This window comes from Catharus ustulatus, chromosome 8 (assembly GCF_009819885.2).
Source record: "Catharus ustulatus isolate bCatUst1 chromosome 8, bCatUst1.pri.v2, whole genome shotgun sequence".
Taxonomy (NCBI): Eukaryota; Metazoa; Chordata; class Aves; order Passeriformes; family Turdidae; genus Catharus; species Catharus ustulatus.
Genome location: NC_046228.1, coordinates 2722445 through 2738069, shown reverse-complemented (window position 1 = coordinate 2738069; position 15625 = coordinate 2722445). Strand labels below are relative to the sequence as shown.

Here is a 15625-nt window from a genome sequence, read left to right as displayed (position 1 = left end):
AGGGTGAAGTGTAAATAATATTCCTCTATTTCACAGATGTGCAGGAATCCTGCACCTGAAGTACAGGCTTGAGGAACCAAAGCTGCATTTTCCTGAAGTAAAAAAATCAGGGAGTGAGCATTCAAGAGGGAGAAACTCTCAGTTTCTGCTGAAATACAATAATTTGGGCACTGATTCTATAGGAAATGTCTCTGGTCATAGTGAGCAAGAACTGGGTGAAAGATTTAAAGGGAATCCTTGGTGTCCCTTTTCTGAGATCTACCTGGAGTCATCTGTGCCCAGCCTTGGCTTTGGTTTCCAGTACAGAATGACTTTGGTTAAAAAGATGTTTTTTCAGGGAAAACCACTGGCAGGTCTTTCCTCACTGCTTTACCTTCCACATCCTCTCCCAATGGATTGAATTATTGATGAGTTCTTGAGGATATCTATCTGAAATGTAATGTATTTGTTCAACAGATCTGTGTCTTCTCTGAGAACAAAGATTAACATCATTATTCCTACGTTAGCTGGGAAGCTGAAACACAAAAAGGCAAAAGGATCCAACAGAAACAGAGCACAAAATATCCCCAGTGCCTGTGTCCAGCACAGGTCACCCAGCTGGAGGTTATCCCAGTGGCTCACAAACATCCCTCTTCCAAAAAATCCTGACCTCACATCCCAGGCTGGATTAGGAAAACAAAGCAGAACTATCAAAGGCCAAATTCCAGCCTCATTCAAACCCCTGCTCAAAGTTTGTGCAGCAAAATTTAACACTTGCAGTGATTTTTAGGGGCAGTATTTTTTTTTCCCCATGGGATTTGTGGGTGCAAAGGCACAACTTCTCAGGCCATTTCAATAATTGTTTTATATTTACCAGCACCAAATAAAAACACAGCACTTGGATCAATATTATCCTCATGCTTTATTCCATAAATAAACTCCATTGCTTTGTGAGCTGCTTGTTTTTACTTCCAACATGTACAAATAAAGATTTAAATATTTTTTTGGAGGAAACATGACAGCTGGTTTGAGTTCTGCAAGTTTTGATGCAAACATCCTTCTTGGCACCACTCCTTCATCTGCCATTTCTAGAAACACTTTGTGCTCACAGAAGTGGAGTAAAACGCAAGTTACAATGAAAAACGTGAAAAAATGTTATAAACAAATACTTAAATATTGTGTTTTAGTGGGAGAGCTTGCTAGGTAGTTTCACTCCATGAACAGGAATGGAGCTCTTCAGAAAGCTGAAATATTGGTCCCTTTTGGAATGTTAAGCATTAATGTGAAACTGCTGTGGCTCTGATGATGTGGTAATGCTATTTCAACTGGTTCCTAAACATAACAAATAACAGTTTTCTTCAAGGATTTAACTCACAGGAAATCAATTAATAAAATACTTCAGAGAAATAAGTTTTCCACATCTTATAAACACTGGGCTATTGCTACAGAGAAGTGTACTTTAAAAAAAAAAAAAAAAGATTAAGATAAATAATACCCCTGTAATTCAGTATTTGCATCAAAAATTCTTAAAATTATTTCCTCTGGGTAAACTGACCAAAAGGTGATGCTCTGCAACAGCTGTGCTCCCTTTTAGGCTGTTTTTGATTACTTGAAAATTGCCTTAAAATTTCGATTGAAACATAAATGATCTTTCTTTATACAAAGAGCCAAAGATAAGAAAAAATACCTCCAGGTAATTGAGATAACAGTTAATTTTATGGCTTATCTAGCAGTCAAAGGCATTCAAGATCCAATTAGGATGATGGGCAAGAGGCTCCTTTGTCACTCCGTGTTTCTGTGAAGGAGCTGGTCCAGTAATTGCTAGGAAAAAAAAATGCAAAAGTGCTTTAGAATAATGTTAAAATCCATGAGGTGATAGAAATCTGTAGGGATACAGGAGGTGAGACTTGAAATTCACTGAAATTTGCTCCAGAAATAAAAGGGAATCCTCACCTTTTTAAACATCTCCACACGCAGCCTGTTACTCTGGATGATGATTCGCTTCTGTTTCTCTTCTTGTTTCTTTTTCACCTCAGGTAAATTGTCATAAATCCTGTCAGGAATTCACAAAGCCAAGTTCATGTCATCCCTGGGGCTCACAAATAATTATTTTGTCTTGTAGGGGATGTTTGCCTTCCGTGCAATTCTTGTAATGGGCATCTCTAAGTACCTGAATTTGATTTATGGCACAGGAATGATAAATTACTGACAGTCATGGCTTGATACCAGATCTGGCTGGTTTCAAATCTTGCTGAAAATTCTGATTTTGGAATTAAAAAAGTAAAGAAAGAGATGGGGGTCAGGTGATTTCAATGCAGCAGCTTCTAATGAGCTCAGTGAAGTTGGTTTCAAATTCCAGCAACAAAATTCAAAACCAGAATCTGGGCTGTACACTTTTTTTTTTTTTTATTTTTTAATGCCACACAATTAATATAAAGCAATCATTTTCAAGTAATTTTCTAAAATATAAGTAGTAAACCATCATTATAAGTTTGCAAACTGTTGACTTTTTTTCACTGTCATTAGGAACACTTTTTACCAAGGGCAACACAATCTTTCCATTCTAATAATAACAGGAATTGCCATTAAAAAGGTGACTTCTGATCTTTTCTCATTAAAATCACTGATAAAATTCCCAGGATTTGGAAGAGAAAGTCCAAGTCCTGCTTTTGCATGAGCACAAAGCCTGTTTACTTCTGGGTTCTCCTCATGATATTCTGCAATTCCAGGTTCTTGAAGCAGCCTGTTTTGGCTGGGGATTGTATTTTGGAGAAGAGGAATGGGACACATCTGAAAATGGGGATTAATTCCTCACAGTGGCTTTTGCAGCTTCCCTTGCATGGAGTGAGAAGATCAGACCCCACAATCCTCAAATTTTGCTGTCATTCCCACCCTCTGTGCCATAATCAGGGGGAAAAAATCCAAAGTGACCTCATTGCTTTCCATTTTTGTGTGTTCAACATGAGGGACCTGCTGAGGATTTGCTTTTCATGCCATGGGTGCCCCATGCTGTCAGAACCTGCTGGAAAAGGGGGACTCAAAGGGCAGGGCTGCCCAAATCTGAGCTGATACAGCAGGAAAAAAAATCCATGGAGAAACTTTAAACCAGTGGAATTTGTACCTTTTAGATCTCATGTGCATCTCCTTCTCAGGAATGACTCTTTCCTTTGGTTTGAAGAGGTTGTCTGGCAGAGAGAAAATAAAGTTACTACTGGAGATATCTGCTTTTACTGAAATCCCACATGTCATAGTGCATGGAGCCACAATTTGCCATTTCTGGTTAAAGTTTTGAAGGCTTCAGGCCAGAACCAAATCTCCAAATCTCTCCAAATGTTCCCCACAGGTTCCTGCAGGCAGTTGCACCCTGGCTGCCTCAGTGTGTCAGGAACCTGCCCTGGTACAGTTATTTCTGATTCAATTTACACCTGTTTTGCAGGGCTGGGGATAATTGTGTGAGTTTTAGAAGGAGGAAAATCACATTACTCCTTCCTGATCAAGTATGAAGAGATCTGTGATAATTCCAATCAGCATTTCCCTGGATACAGGAAAATAATTTCTGATCTGAGCAGTTAGTGGTTCCCAGGAAATGTGATTTTAACACTTTCCTTGCAAAAATGGGTCCTGGATGGGAAAGGAGGATATTTGTACAAGGTGGGAAGCCAGGAAAGAAATGAGATTACTGTTGTATCTCTGTGTGAAACCCGTGGGATCACAGAATGGTTTGGGTGGGAAGGGACCCTAAATCCCATCCCATTCCAGGCTGCCATGGCAGGGACACCTCCCACTGTCCCCAGTGTCCAACCCCAATGTCCAACCTGGCCTTGGGCACTGCCAGGGATCCAGGGGCAGCCACAGCAAATCTGGGAATTCCATCCCAGCCAGGGAACAATTCCTGCCCAAAATCCCATCCACCCATCTCTTGTCAGCTTAGAGCCATTCCCTGTGTCCTGTCCCTCCATCCCTGTCCCCAGTCCCTCCCCAGCTCTCCTGGAGCCCCGTTAGGTCCTGGAAGGACTCTGAGCTCTCTGGATCCTTTTCCAGGCTGAACAATCCCAAGCCTCTCAGCCATTCCTCACAGCAGAGATGTTCCACCCTCCCAATCCAAAATCAGAGGAGCTCTGCAGCACTTTCAGTTCTGACCTGGTGCAGTTTCCAAAGCACAAACTGGGAGAGGAGAGAGGCTCTGAAGCCTCCTCTGCCTCAGGAGTGACTTTTCCCCCCTCAGCAGTTGTCTACACTTAATCATCCTTGTTAAATCTTCAGTACACACAAGCCCCATGCTCGATTTGCTAGGAAAACATCATTTGTCTTTTATTTATTAGTGTTCTAACACTCATTTGCATGTTGATTCACTTAAAAGGAACAAACACTTGGATGCTACTGCTGTCCAAATTACTCTGGAAGTGCAGGGAGCAGATTGTGTGTGACCCAGGGACACCTTCCACCATCCCAGGCTGCTCTAAGGGATGGATTCCAAAGAGACTCTGAGGAAAATGCTCCCAGAAAATAATAAATCACCTCAGTTATAAAAATGCTCTTTGTGAAGCCACAAGGTTTATTCTCGTGGCCAAACCTTCCTGCAGCATCTCCCAGCTTGCTATTGATGAGCAAGAAAAAAATCACATGCAAAGGTCAAGGCTGATCCTTGATGGATTGTAGGGTGAGGATTCAAAAGTTAAATGAGAAATAAATAATAAAATTGGTAGAAATGAGAAAATAAAGGTGGTGTGTGCAGCTAAATAGTTGTTAACCCTCAACACTGAGAAGAAAGTGCATTTTAAAGGGGAAGAGCAGCAAACACTCAGAGCTGAAATAACCTGCCCAGCTCATCTGGAGACCTGAATTAAAAGCCTTTTCCAACAAGCAAAGAGCAGATGGGCCATGAGACAGACAATCCCCCAAGCTGAGAGGCTTCTAAATTGTGTTTTATCACAATTTTTAAAAATTATCACAATTTTTATCACTGTTCCTTATCAGGTTTCACAACCTTGGATAACTTTTGGAAACAAAAAGTGAGTGAGGGAAAAGAAGGGATTTCAGAGCAGCCCCTCAGCATCAGCAGGGATACACCAGAGTTCAATAAAGCTTTAGGCAGAGAGGACTGAATCACCTCCTTGGTGTTTTATTCACACCTTGTGACACTCCTGAGCTCCTGGCACTTACAAGTGGTCTCACATCTCCACTAAAACAAGCTGTAAATGAATGTAAATGGGTCGTCCTTGTAATATATTTTAATTAATGCTAAACTGCACCTCCAAGAGGATGAGTAACTCTCCTGCTTGGGAAGTCAGTAAATATTTAGACAGAGAACAGATAAAATGATTGTGTTGGAACCAGCCCCTGACTTCCCATTTAGCACTAAATCACTGGAGCACTTAAAAGAGAAAAACAGTGGCAATATTTATCAAAATATGCATAATACAGATACATTTTTTAACATGAATGTGAATTCTCAAAGTCTGGAGCTAAAATGTGCCTCTGAGAATGTGTGAAAAGCAAAGCACTGCTTGTGGTGGATCTCTAATTTCACTCTCTTTTGCTGAACTGACAAAATAATTCAGCAAAAACACATTTGCCCAGAGAAATCCTAGGATACAGAACATTTTTTCAAACACTGGGGTTTTTTAAATCAACAGTACCCTAAAAAATAAATCAGCCTTGAATCTAAGATAGATGTGGAGGTGATGTTCAGGTCTCTCCTACTACTGCTGAGACTTCTGACCCTCCTCAATATTTCAGTCTTTATGGAAAGCATTACTAATATCTCTAAAAAGCTGTAAAGTTGAGAGGTTTATGAAAACATTTTCATATTAGAATAATTTTGGGATAGTGTTGCTGGAGATTTGAGTCCTCTCTATCCAAGTAATAGTTAAATGTTCATGGATTTTATTCAGAAAAACAAAAAAAAAACATCTCACCTGGCCTTCCTAAATATTTCTAATATCATTAGAGCATATGATCCTAAAAGGTTTTTTTTTCCCAAAAAAAATAGCAGCTTTTGAAGAAGGTGTGGCAGAGTTAATATTAATTTAATAACATCTGTAAAACAGGTCATTCCTCTTTCTAATTCCATTACCTGACTGCAGCTTAGACTTGATTCAGAGCTGCCAGCCAAAAAGGCCAGAAGAATGGGTGGCACTATTAAAAGTATTAAAAGGGAGCTGGGAAATGACCCAAATGACCACGAGAATACACCTGAGGGGCTGCAGGATTATTGCAAATTCTCTGATTGCCACCTTCTCCTCCCTCAGTCCAAATCAAAACCACCCACCCCTGGAAAAGCCAAAAGAACCCAAACCCCTCATCCCCCAGGCTCCTGCAGTCCCAAAGAAACTTTTGGGGAAACAACTGAGAGGATACAAATTTTTTTTTTCCAAGATATTACTAAAGATTGAGGGCTGAACCTTCAACTTGTATGGCCAATTCCAAAGAACAGCCACCCCTGAAAGGAAGGGAAGGTGGGGAAAAAAAAAATCCCCAGATGTGGCTGAGAAATTGCATTAAACCTCCCAAAGTGCCTGTGCACACCAGGATCACAGGGCTGTTCATTATGCAGATTTAAAGGCCTATAAACAGCTGGTAGTCCTGTCACTGCAGTAATTACATTACGCTTTTGGAGATTTAAATGCAGTTATTTGAACATTGTTTCTATTCAGCTCGTCACAGTGGGATCTCTAATTTGTTCGACACAGTCAACAGCAGAGTTGTCTATCTTGGACTAATTAGCACTCTCAAAATTTAGCAGTACCCATTACCCAGCACAAAGGCTGCCTGAGAGTTGCAGGTTCTGTGCCTTCAAAGAGCTCTGGTGACGATGAAATCTCGTGCAGGATAAACATTTTCATTTTTCCTGAGATGACTTTCAGCGTTTCTAAAACCCTGCTCGTGAAGGACAATTAAAAACTGGTAAACAGCTCGTGGTTCTGAGGAGGGGAAGGTAAATGGGAACTGCACAGATGCTGGTATTTATATGGAAATGATGTTGAATGCCAATTATTTCTTTCTCTTAGAAGAAATGGAAGTTGTAACAACACTGTCAAAACACAGGGAAACCCTCTAGTCAATGATTTCATGTTATCAATAAAGATGTTTTGGGTTGTTAGAATAATCTCTCTGGGAGAGAGAAAAATCTCTGCAAGGTGCAAATTATCTTACTGGAATAAAAGTTGCAAGACCTGAGAGATGCACATGTACCAAACTTATTTCAGAGAGAGAGAGGAGTGCAGCAAACTCCTCAAAACACCTTGGGCTGCCCCATTTCCACCTGGATAAATCAGGCACCACCTGTCCCCATCCTGGGCCACCCTCCTGTGTGGGAGCTGGGCAGGGAATGGGAATGGGAATGAAAAATGGGAATGGAAATAGAAATGGAAATGGAAATGGGAATGGAAATGGAAATAGAAATGGAAATGGAAAATGAGTTCAGTAACTGCTGTCACAGTCAGTGCTGGTGCTTTGGCACCTGCTCCTGCTGGGTTCCAGTCTGTCCTTGGGGTCACTCTGGCAGGGTCAGTGGAAATTAAACCCATCAGCCAAGCTGCTCTTGGGAAAAAGAGCTCTGGAAAATGTGTGAGGGTGTGCTGGCAATGAGCCCTGGGAACCTCAGAGCTGTAAAGAGCTTCATCCCCACAAATTCACAAATTGTAGGACATCAGGAAAGAGAGTAAAAAAAAAAAAAAAAAAAAAAAACACGAAAGTAAGAACAACCCCAAGATCACAGCCTGGAGCCCAGAGGTGCCATCAGCACAACCCTGAATGTTTAAACATTTCCAGGCCATCCTTTCACCCTCCAGTTCCCAGTGTTGTTCCAGGGGGTGCAGCTGTGAAGGAGCAGCCTGAGTCCCCAAACCAGGAAAGCTGGGGGAGGGAATCTTTGCATTTCAGAGATTTCTTGAGAGAACAGAGCAGCTGTGGCTGCCCCTGGATCCCTGGAAGTGTCCAAGGCCAGGCTGGACAGGACTTGGAGCAGCCTGGGATGGTGGGAGGTGTTCCTGCCATGGCAGGGGGTGGAATGAAATTATTTTTTAATTTTCCCATCCAAACCATTCCTTGAAGACTTTGCCTGGGCCAAAGCTTTTTGGGGATGCAGGACTCTTTCTCCTCTAAGATCTGCTGGGAGATTCCCTCTAAAAAGATCCATCAGCAATGGATCTGTCACCAGCAAAGACATCAGTGCCCCAGGTCAGCCCTGCTAGGAAAAAAAATTCCCCCACTCTGGGTCTCACTGATGACACTAATCCAAACAGCAGCACCCACCAGGACAAATCTTAAAATACCAAATACCAGGATAAAGAGGGAGTTAGAGATGCTCAGCAGTGTGACAGAGCCCTCTGCACTGCAGCCTGCAGGGCTGTGCTTTTCCAGGCATTCTGGACTTCCAGTATTAACTCCAGCTCTGCTTCAGTGACAGACATGTGACATTTCTGCCATTATAAAAATATCAAGGTCTCACAAACAGGAAACCATGCATGGCTACACAAAGGCAGATGAGTTACAGAAACCAAAGATTCTCTCTAGACAAATTTACCTTTAATGACCAACCACTAAAAGATGGGAATAGTCGTTAACTTCAATAATTAATGAATATATTTCAATATTATGATTTTATTACTCATTAAACAAGCATAAAGATTAAAATTTCATTATAATTTAAGGAGAAATAGGTTTAGCCTTTCATATTTTGCTTCATAAATTATTTGCAGAGTGGTTTGGGGGATCTTCAAAGATGATCAGACAGAAGTGGGAGATTTTTGCCATTTCCTCTAAGATAGATGACAACTCCTGGGCTGCTGCTGGCAGAGCTTGGAGTCCTCACTCTGCACTGAGAGATCTGATTCCAGGTAAATTAACTTGGATAACTGAAATGGTGAATTAATTCTATTGAGTCTTTAAGACAGAATTCATGCTTTGTGCTGAGTTTCCTCATGTTTATTTAGCTCTCACTATAAAATCCCAGTAGGTCTCTGATGTAGGACAGAGCAGTGGAATTTGGAATTCCCCAGGAGTCTCCAAGAGCCCTGAAATGGGGCTGCACCCACCTCTCCTGCACCACCCTCATTCCCCAGGGAGCCAAAAACCTGTTTGTGCTTCCCCAGGCTGAGGACATCAAATATTCCCTTTCCTGCATCCTCCAGGTGTCTTTTTAGTTTGTTTAATCTTTCCAATTAATTTACTTTTCGGTAGAATAATGTATCTTCAAGCAGTTCCAGATTTAAAACCAAGATGTGAAGAGGAACACCAATCAATCAAATAAATCTTTGTTCTTTAGTCAACTGAATTAATTAACATCCAGATGGCAATTTTAAAAAAAAATAGAAAAAAAGAAAAGAAAAAGAAAAGAAAAAGAAAAGCAATTTGTTTAACATCTTGAGCTTAGATAATATTTACAGAGGTGCAGTATGGGAGGGAAGGGTTTCCCTCTCTGGGGGTTGAGGCTGTTTGCCACAACCTCACAGCTTCAATTAGAAAATCACAATTTGCATGCCTTGATTCAGCAGGGCTGGGCAGAGCAGAGCTCTTCCCCAGCTCTGGGATTTCTGACAAAAGTGCCAAATCCACACCTATCCCAAATCCCACCTGCCTCCCTACTGTCACCTCTGTCCCCAGGCTGACCATTCTGTCAGCTGGCAGGAGGTGAAATGTCATTTATTGCCATCACCCCCACCAGCAGCAGCACCTGCACCGTGCTGAGGAACACAACTGCAGGTGACAGTGACAAAAAGTCCCCAAGGAGCTCCCTCCCATCTGGATCTCCTCACCCCACTGCCCCATCTCTGAGCTGCTGATTTCTGCCACCAGCCCCTTCACAGATCTGGAGAGAGACCCAGCTGCCCAAAACTGGAGATGGAGCTGGGATTTCCAACCAGGGAACTGCTGCTGCTCACAACTCACCACTGAGAGGGTCAGGGATGGTGAATTGTTTCTTCCTGCTGGCAGTGGACGTGGAGAGCTTGCGGGGCAGCGCTCGGGGGGTGCCTGGAGGAGCCTCCCTCTGCTGAGCCCTCCTCAGCTGCACCCTCAGCTGCAGCCTCTTCTGCCTCTTCTGGGAGCGGGAGATGAACTGGGGGTTGTGGAACTCCAGGGCTTCCTGAGGAAACAGAGGAGATGAATTCTCACAGAGTGCGAAGGAGGGGAAAGGTGTGGTGGGCATGGGGCTGAGTTCAGTGAGAGATTGTTAAAGTGGTGAAAATCAGTTTGGGCTTGGGTTGGAAAGGACTTTAAAGCTCATCCCACTCCTGCCATGGTAAGGACACTTCCCACTGTCCCCAGTGTCCAACCCCAGTGTCCAACCTGGCCTTGGGCACTGTCAGGGATCCAGGGGCAGCCAAAGCAAATCTGGGAATTCCATCCCAGCCCCTCCCCATCCTCCCAGGGAACAATCCTGCCCAAAATCCCATTTACTCTGCTCTCTGGCAATGGGAAGCATTCCCCCTTGTCCTGTCAAGGTTATACATGTCTATGTTTCAAATTACAGATTTTTACATCCAAATCCAAGTTCTTGATGTTTTGCCTGTTTCCTTTTCTCACCCCATCACCGAAGCAACTCGTCACTGACAGTTCACAAACTTTCCTGTTTATTTAGATTGTCAGATCTCTCCGTGGCTGATCCAGAAAGAAAACACTTCCCAGTCAAAGGCTGCTTCAACATTTAGGAATGTCTTAGGACAGGAGAAAGGAGCAGAGATGGGTCTGCAACATGTGCTGGAGAAAAAGGCAGGAAAATCCATCTGCTGCTGGAGCCTGGTACCAGCCTGGCTGTGTCCACATCTACAGCTGGTGCTGGGCACTTGGGAACTGGGAATTTGTAAATTCTCAAACTCTTAACAAGTTCCCCCAGAGAAACAGCCCAGTATGGGGAGCCTGGACAACCAGACAATCAAGCAAGTTCTGGCAGTGGATACAAACTGCCAAAACTTCACTGGAGAGGGAAAAATCAAGGAATGTGAACTTCTGCCCATAACAAGTTCCCAGGAAGCAAACACCATCCACAGGGGAGAAGGGAAGAAAAAACAAAAAGGAAAAATAAAAATAAAAATAAGCAGGGAGAAAGGAAAAAAGAAAGATGCTTTACCCGCAGTGTCCATGGGGTTGCTGGAGTTTTCCCCAGCTGGGAGCTGCCTTGGGGCCAGGTGAGCAGGTTTTTCTCCCAAGTCACACCTGGAGAGGAGGCTCTGGGCAGTGGCACCCTGGGCAGTGGCACCCTGGCCAGTGCCACCCTGGCCAGTGCCACCCTCCTGCCTCGCTCCCGCTCCTGCTGTGCCTCCAGCTCCTCTGCTCTGTCCCTCCAACCAGGGAATTCACAATTGCCTTGGAGAGATTTAAAAGTTCATTAGGAGTGCATGGCTAATTTTTTATTGGGTTCTCCACCTCATTAGACAGAGAGGGCAATTCCTGAAATGAGAAAGCCAGGCTGTTATTAACAGGCCTCATTAGGCACAGAGATCAGATCTGATGGTGGCTGCTCCTCGCTGCCCTGTGACACCCGAGTGTCTCACATCACCCACACCTCACTGCGAGGAAATCTCAATTAAAGCTCTCACTCAGCTCTCCTTGCTGGTGCCTCCCAAAATTTGTGCCATGGAAAGCCAGGGGTATCTTGCTGTGACCTGCAGTTGGAGCTCATTCCAATTTATTGCAGAAAATACCAGATTGTTACGGGCTTTAAGCACAAATCATTTCCCTTTCACCACACTGAGTCTTTCATCAGCACCACTCTTGATTTGTTTTTCCTTTTTTTTTAGTCCAGTTTGTTTCCTGTCATTCCTATAGATCCATTAGCCAGTGGAAAGACTCCATTAAAAAAATAATCAACAAAAGGTTATTGTGCATTATAGGGCATTACTATGAAAGTTGTCAATTCACATTGAGAAAAAGAGATTATTTTCTAACCTTATAATGAAGTTTTAATGCTCACTGACTGATACTCCCTGTTCAAATTAGGACCAAAAGAAGCTGTGTGCTCAAAAATCAGATTCTCATTCAGAGCACAGAACAAATCCAAAATAACAAAGGAACTTGGGGAAGGCTCCATATGAACTATTTGAAAAGTCACACTGGAGTGCTCCTTCCTTGCCAAATAATTTGATTTCTAGAACTAAATATCTGGGAATAAAGCCCGTTACTGTTTTATTTCAATTTTTGGTTACAATAAACTTAAAATATTTTCCTCTTTATGACATATTGTACATATTATATTGTACTTAAAAAACATATTAAAACGATCTGTGTTGGGTACATTTGCCTTATAAAAGCCTGAATTGTATTTCCTCCCTAACACTGTTCTCACCAACATTTTGGAATAAACCTTGAAACCTGTGAACATGAAATTAAATTCCTCCCTAAGCCAGGTTTACAGAGGTGTGGATTAAGTTGGGCTTTGCCAGATCTCAGTGGATGCTTCACTTTTGTGAAACAAAGTCGATTCCAGTTAGAGGATTGCCATGACTGAACTTCAGGCACTGAAAACAGCATTTATGCTTCTAAACGTGTGACATTCAGTAGCTTTGTGCTCAATGATGACAAATTTTGCCTACCTGCTTACAAAAAATTCTCTTCAGAAAAAACAGCTGTAAGAAAAAAGGTTCTATGACCATTACAACATTTTTAAGGAATAAGTTTCTCACAAACATATTGATATTAAAACCATATTAATTTCAGTCGTCTTCTGCAAAAATACCTGGTGCATGAATACAGCTGCTGGTGTCATCTGCATTTTAGCTGTGAGAATAAATGTTGGAAGTAAAACATCCCAGACACTGCTGAACCCAAAGAAATTATGTTTCACTCGCTGAAATCTTGTTAATAATCACAGTTCAGGTTGTTGTGTCAAAAAAAAAAAAGATTGAAGGAGTGAAAGAAAGGTATCAGAGCAAGGTTGTAAAAATAACCTCACTATTTGGTTAGGCTGGGGCTGCTTTGCAATTTTAATGCTTTTCCAAGATTTTCTTGGGAATCTAAGCCTATCTTGGTCATTTGAATCTTGTTTTCTATTAACCATAGCAATGTATACAGTCAGATCAGCTGATTGATCTCTCACCAGATGACTCACTCAGCACTTAAAGCTGGACAAAAATGGCCTGACTTTCCATTATTTCACTTTTTTTTTTTTCTCTGAGACTGATCTCATCTCATTATTGAAACCATATTCCTGACAACCACAGTAGGATTTGTACCTTACATTTTAGGAGCTGCTCTTGCCCGTGAACATTTTCCTCCCGGAGGATTCTCGATGACGCCTTTGTGTTGCATTCACTGCTGGAGACAGACATTTTTGGTTTCAGGACACCCTGTGCTTGGATCTCTTTGGGTTTGGAGGTGTCTTTGGAGGGATCTGCCCTGCTGGATGAGCCATCAGTAGCAGCAGCAATGGTTTTTCTGGAGGCTGCATCTGGAGGGGAGCCAGGGGCTGTTGTGCTGCTCCTTTTCCTGCTTCCCAACAGCATTGGTGTTCCTGTGAAAACAGAAAAACAATCCCAGATCCTATAGCATGGCTTGGTTTTTTTCTCAGCCCTCTAATCCATTTAATTTTTACTGTCATGGCAGGATCCTGAAGTTGTAGGGACTGAGCAATGCCCTTCTCATCAAAAACTTCCATGGCAAGGCACAAGTTGGACCTTTTGGGTGCTGGTGCCTGCTGTGACTTTGCACAGAGGCAGAATGGGGCATGGGAAAGCTGGGGATGGGAGATGCTTCTGAGGCAACCACTGCACTGCAGAGGGGTTAAAACCCTGATCCCAAAACTTGGTTTTCATCACTGCCACCACTGAATCCGTAACGACGATTTTGGTGAGGTTCGAACAATTTCAAATCCTGGAATCCTGGAACGCTTCCAATTGAAATGTATTGTAAAGATCATCCATTCCCACCCCCTGCCATGGCAGGGACACCCCCACTGTCCCAGGTGCTCCAACCCCAGTGTCCAACCTGGCCTTGGGCACTGCCAGGGGCAGCCACAGCTGTGCCAGCCCTGCCCACCCTGCCAGGGAACAATTCCTGCCCAAAATCCCATCCAGCCCTGCCCTGGGCAGTGGGAACCATTCCCTGTGTCCTGTCCCTCCAGGCCTTTGTAAAGATCCCTTCATCTTTCTTGCTGTCTTTTTTTAAAATCAGATTTAACCCAATTATTTCTCTGCTCTTTCCCATGTCTTGGTTGAGGACAGAGTGAAGATTGGAAGTGTTTTTCTCCTTTGAGCCAATTCCTGACAAAGGGTGAGGCAGCACTGCAGGGATTGAAAGAATTTGTGGATGTGGCACTTGGGGACATGGGTCAGTGGTGGGCTTGGCAGTGCTGGGGTGATGGTTGGACTCGATGGTCCTGAAGGGTTTTTCCAACATAATGATTCTGTGATTCTGTGCTTGACACTTCTTTATCTCAAAGTAACTCGCTAAAATCAGATCCTGCCTTGTGGGAAGTTTTCAGTTCACTTTCCCAATCCTTAATCCACTCACAATAAATAAGAAATATTCTTTTCCACAAAATTATGATCTCCTATGCATTTTAGTGACCTGGCTGGCTCGCTGGCTCACGTCTCTTTTCAACCATCCAGTATTTCTGAGGAAATCAGAGGCATTAAGATACAGCATTTACTGTTTTTCCCTGTCCCTGTAGATCAGAGCTTGGAGCACAGAATCACAGAATTGTTTGGGTTGGCAGAGCCCTCTGAGATCATTGACTCCAACCAAAACATCTCGAGCTCCTTTCTGTAACTGCCCATCCAGTGAGAAGGAGTCAGCTCCTCAGGGGATCCTCTCGTGAGGGATCCCTGAAGATCAGCACAAACAGAAAAAAAACAAACCTTGTTTTTAATTAAATTCATTGAGATGAACCTCATCCAAATTTCACAGCCTTACAGAAAATCTGGTCAAAGCAAGGAGGTGCACACAGAGCTCCCAAGCTCTGGGGTAGCATTCAAGCTCTCCTGCTTATTTTTCTCTGTGCTTTTCATACATTGCAAATATTTCCCTTATCTTCTGTCCCAACCAAGCTCTTCTCTCACATGGAAACAGTTCTGATGCAAATGCTCTCAAGAAACTGGACAGACTCAATTCTGTGCATCCCCTCAGAGCTCATCCAGGGACCTGCTCCTTCATTCCCTGGCCAATCCCAGTCCTGAAGTCACACAAAAATGTGTACAGAAAGGGGGGAAAACACCAGGAGAGATTAATGGGGTCATGGACTCAAAGGGTGGCTGTGGGAGAGGCAGGAACAAGCAGTGGGGTAGGAGAAGATGAAGAAAGCAGCAGGTAGCACTGAGTAACTGCAGAGCAGCAGGGGAGGAAGTCCTTTCACTCAGGCAGCCAAGAAATCAAATGGATAGAGGGGGAAAAAAAAGGAAGGGAGCTAAGCCACAGGAAGAACCTGAATGAAAAACAGATTATCTCATTAAATCACCTTTGAAATTAAAATAGTTTACTGGCCAGCAGTAAACAGAGAAGAGAAGAAAGCAGAAAGGAGGAAAGAGTTTCTGCTCATCCATGGCAGCATCACAGTGGGAGATAATTTGCCTTCATATCAAGAAATGGTCTGTGCAGCAAATGTGTGTTGTGAAGCCAAACAGCTTCACTGACAAATTGCTCAAGCCAATGCTGTGTCCCCAGGAGGGTCCATTTGCTGCTGCTGGGCTCCCCAAAATCAGCAGGAATCATC

General features: G+C 43.1%; 1 protein-coding gene across 1 annotated transcript in view; it reads right to left on the bottom strand.

The window, feature by feature from the left end:
- Positions 1 to 882: 882 nt before the first annotated feature.
- C8H10orf90 (chromosome 8 C10orf90 homolog) overlaps positions 883 to 15625 on the bottom strand; it is a 56703-nt gene continuing 41960 nt past the window's right edge. Inside the window, exons 4-9 of the mRNA XM_033066585.2 lie at positions 13157 to 13429; positions 11051 to 11286; positions 9871 to 10066; positions 3101 to 3164; positions 1933 to 2032; positions 883 to 1800 (exon numbers count right to left, since the gene is read on the bottom strand). Coding sequence (XP_032922476.1) covers positions 1762 to 1800; positions 1933 to 2032; positions 3101 to 3164; positions 9871 to 10066; positions 11051 to 11286; positions 13157 to 13429 — 908 coding nt within the window. The 3' untranslated portion in view covers positions 883 to 1761. The remainder of the gene's footprint in view (positions 1801 to 1932; positions 2033 to 3100; positions 3165 to 9870; positions 10067 to 11050; positions 11287 to 13156; positions 13430 to 15625) is intronic.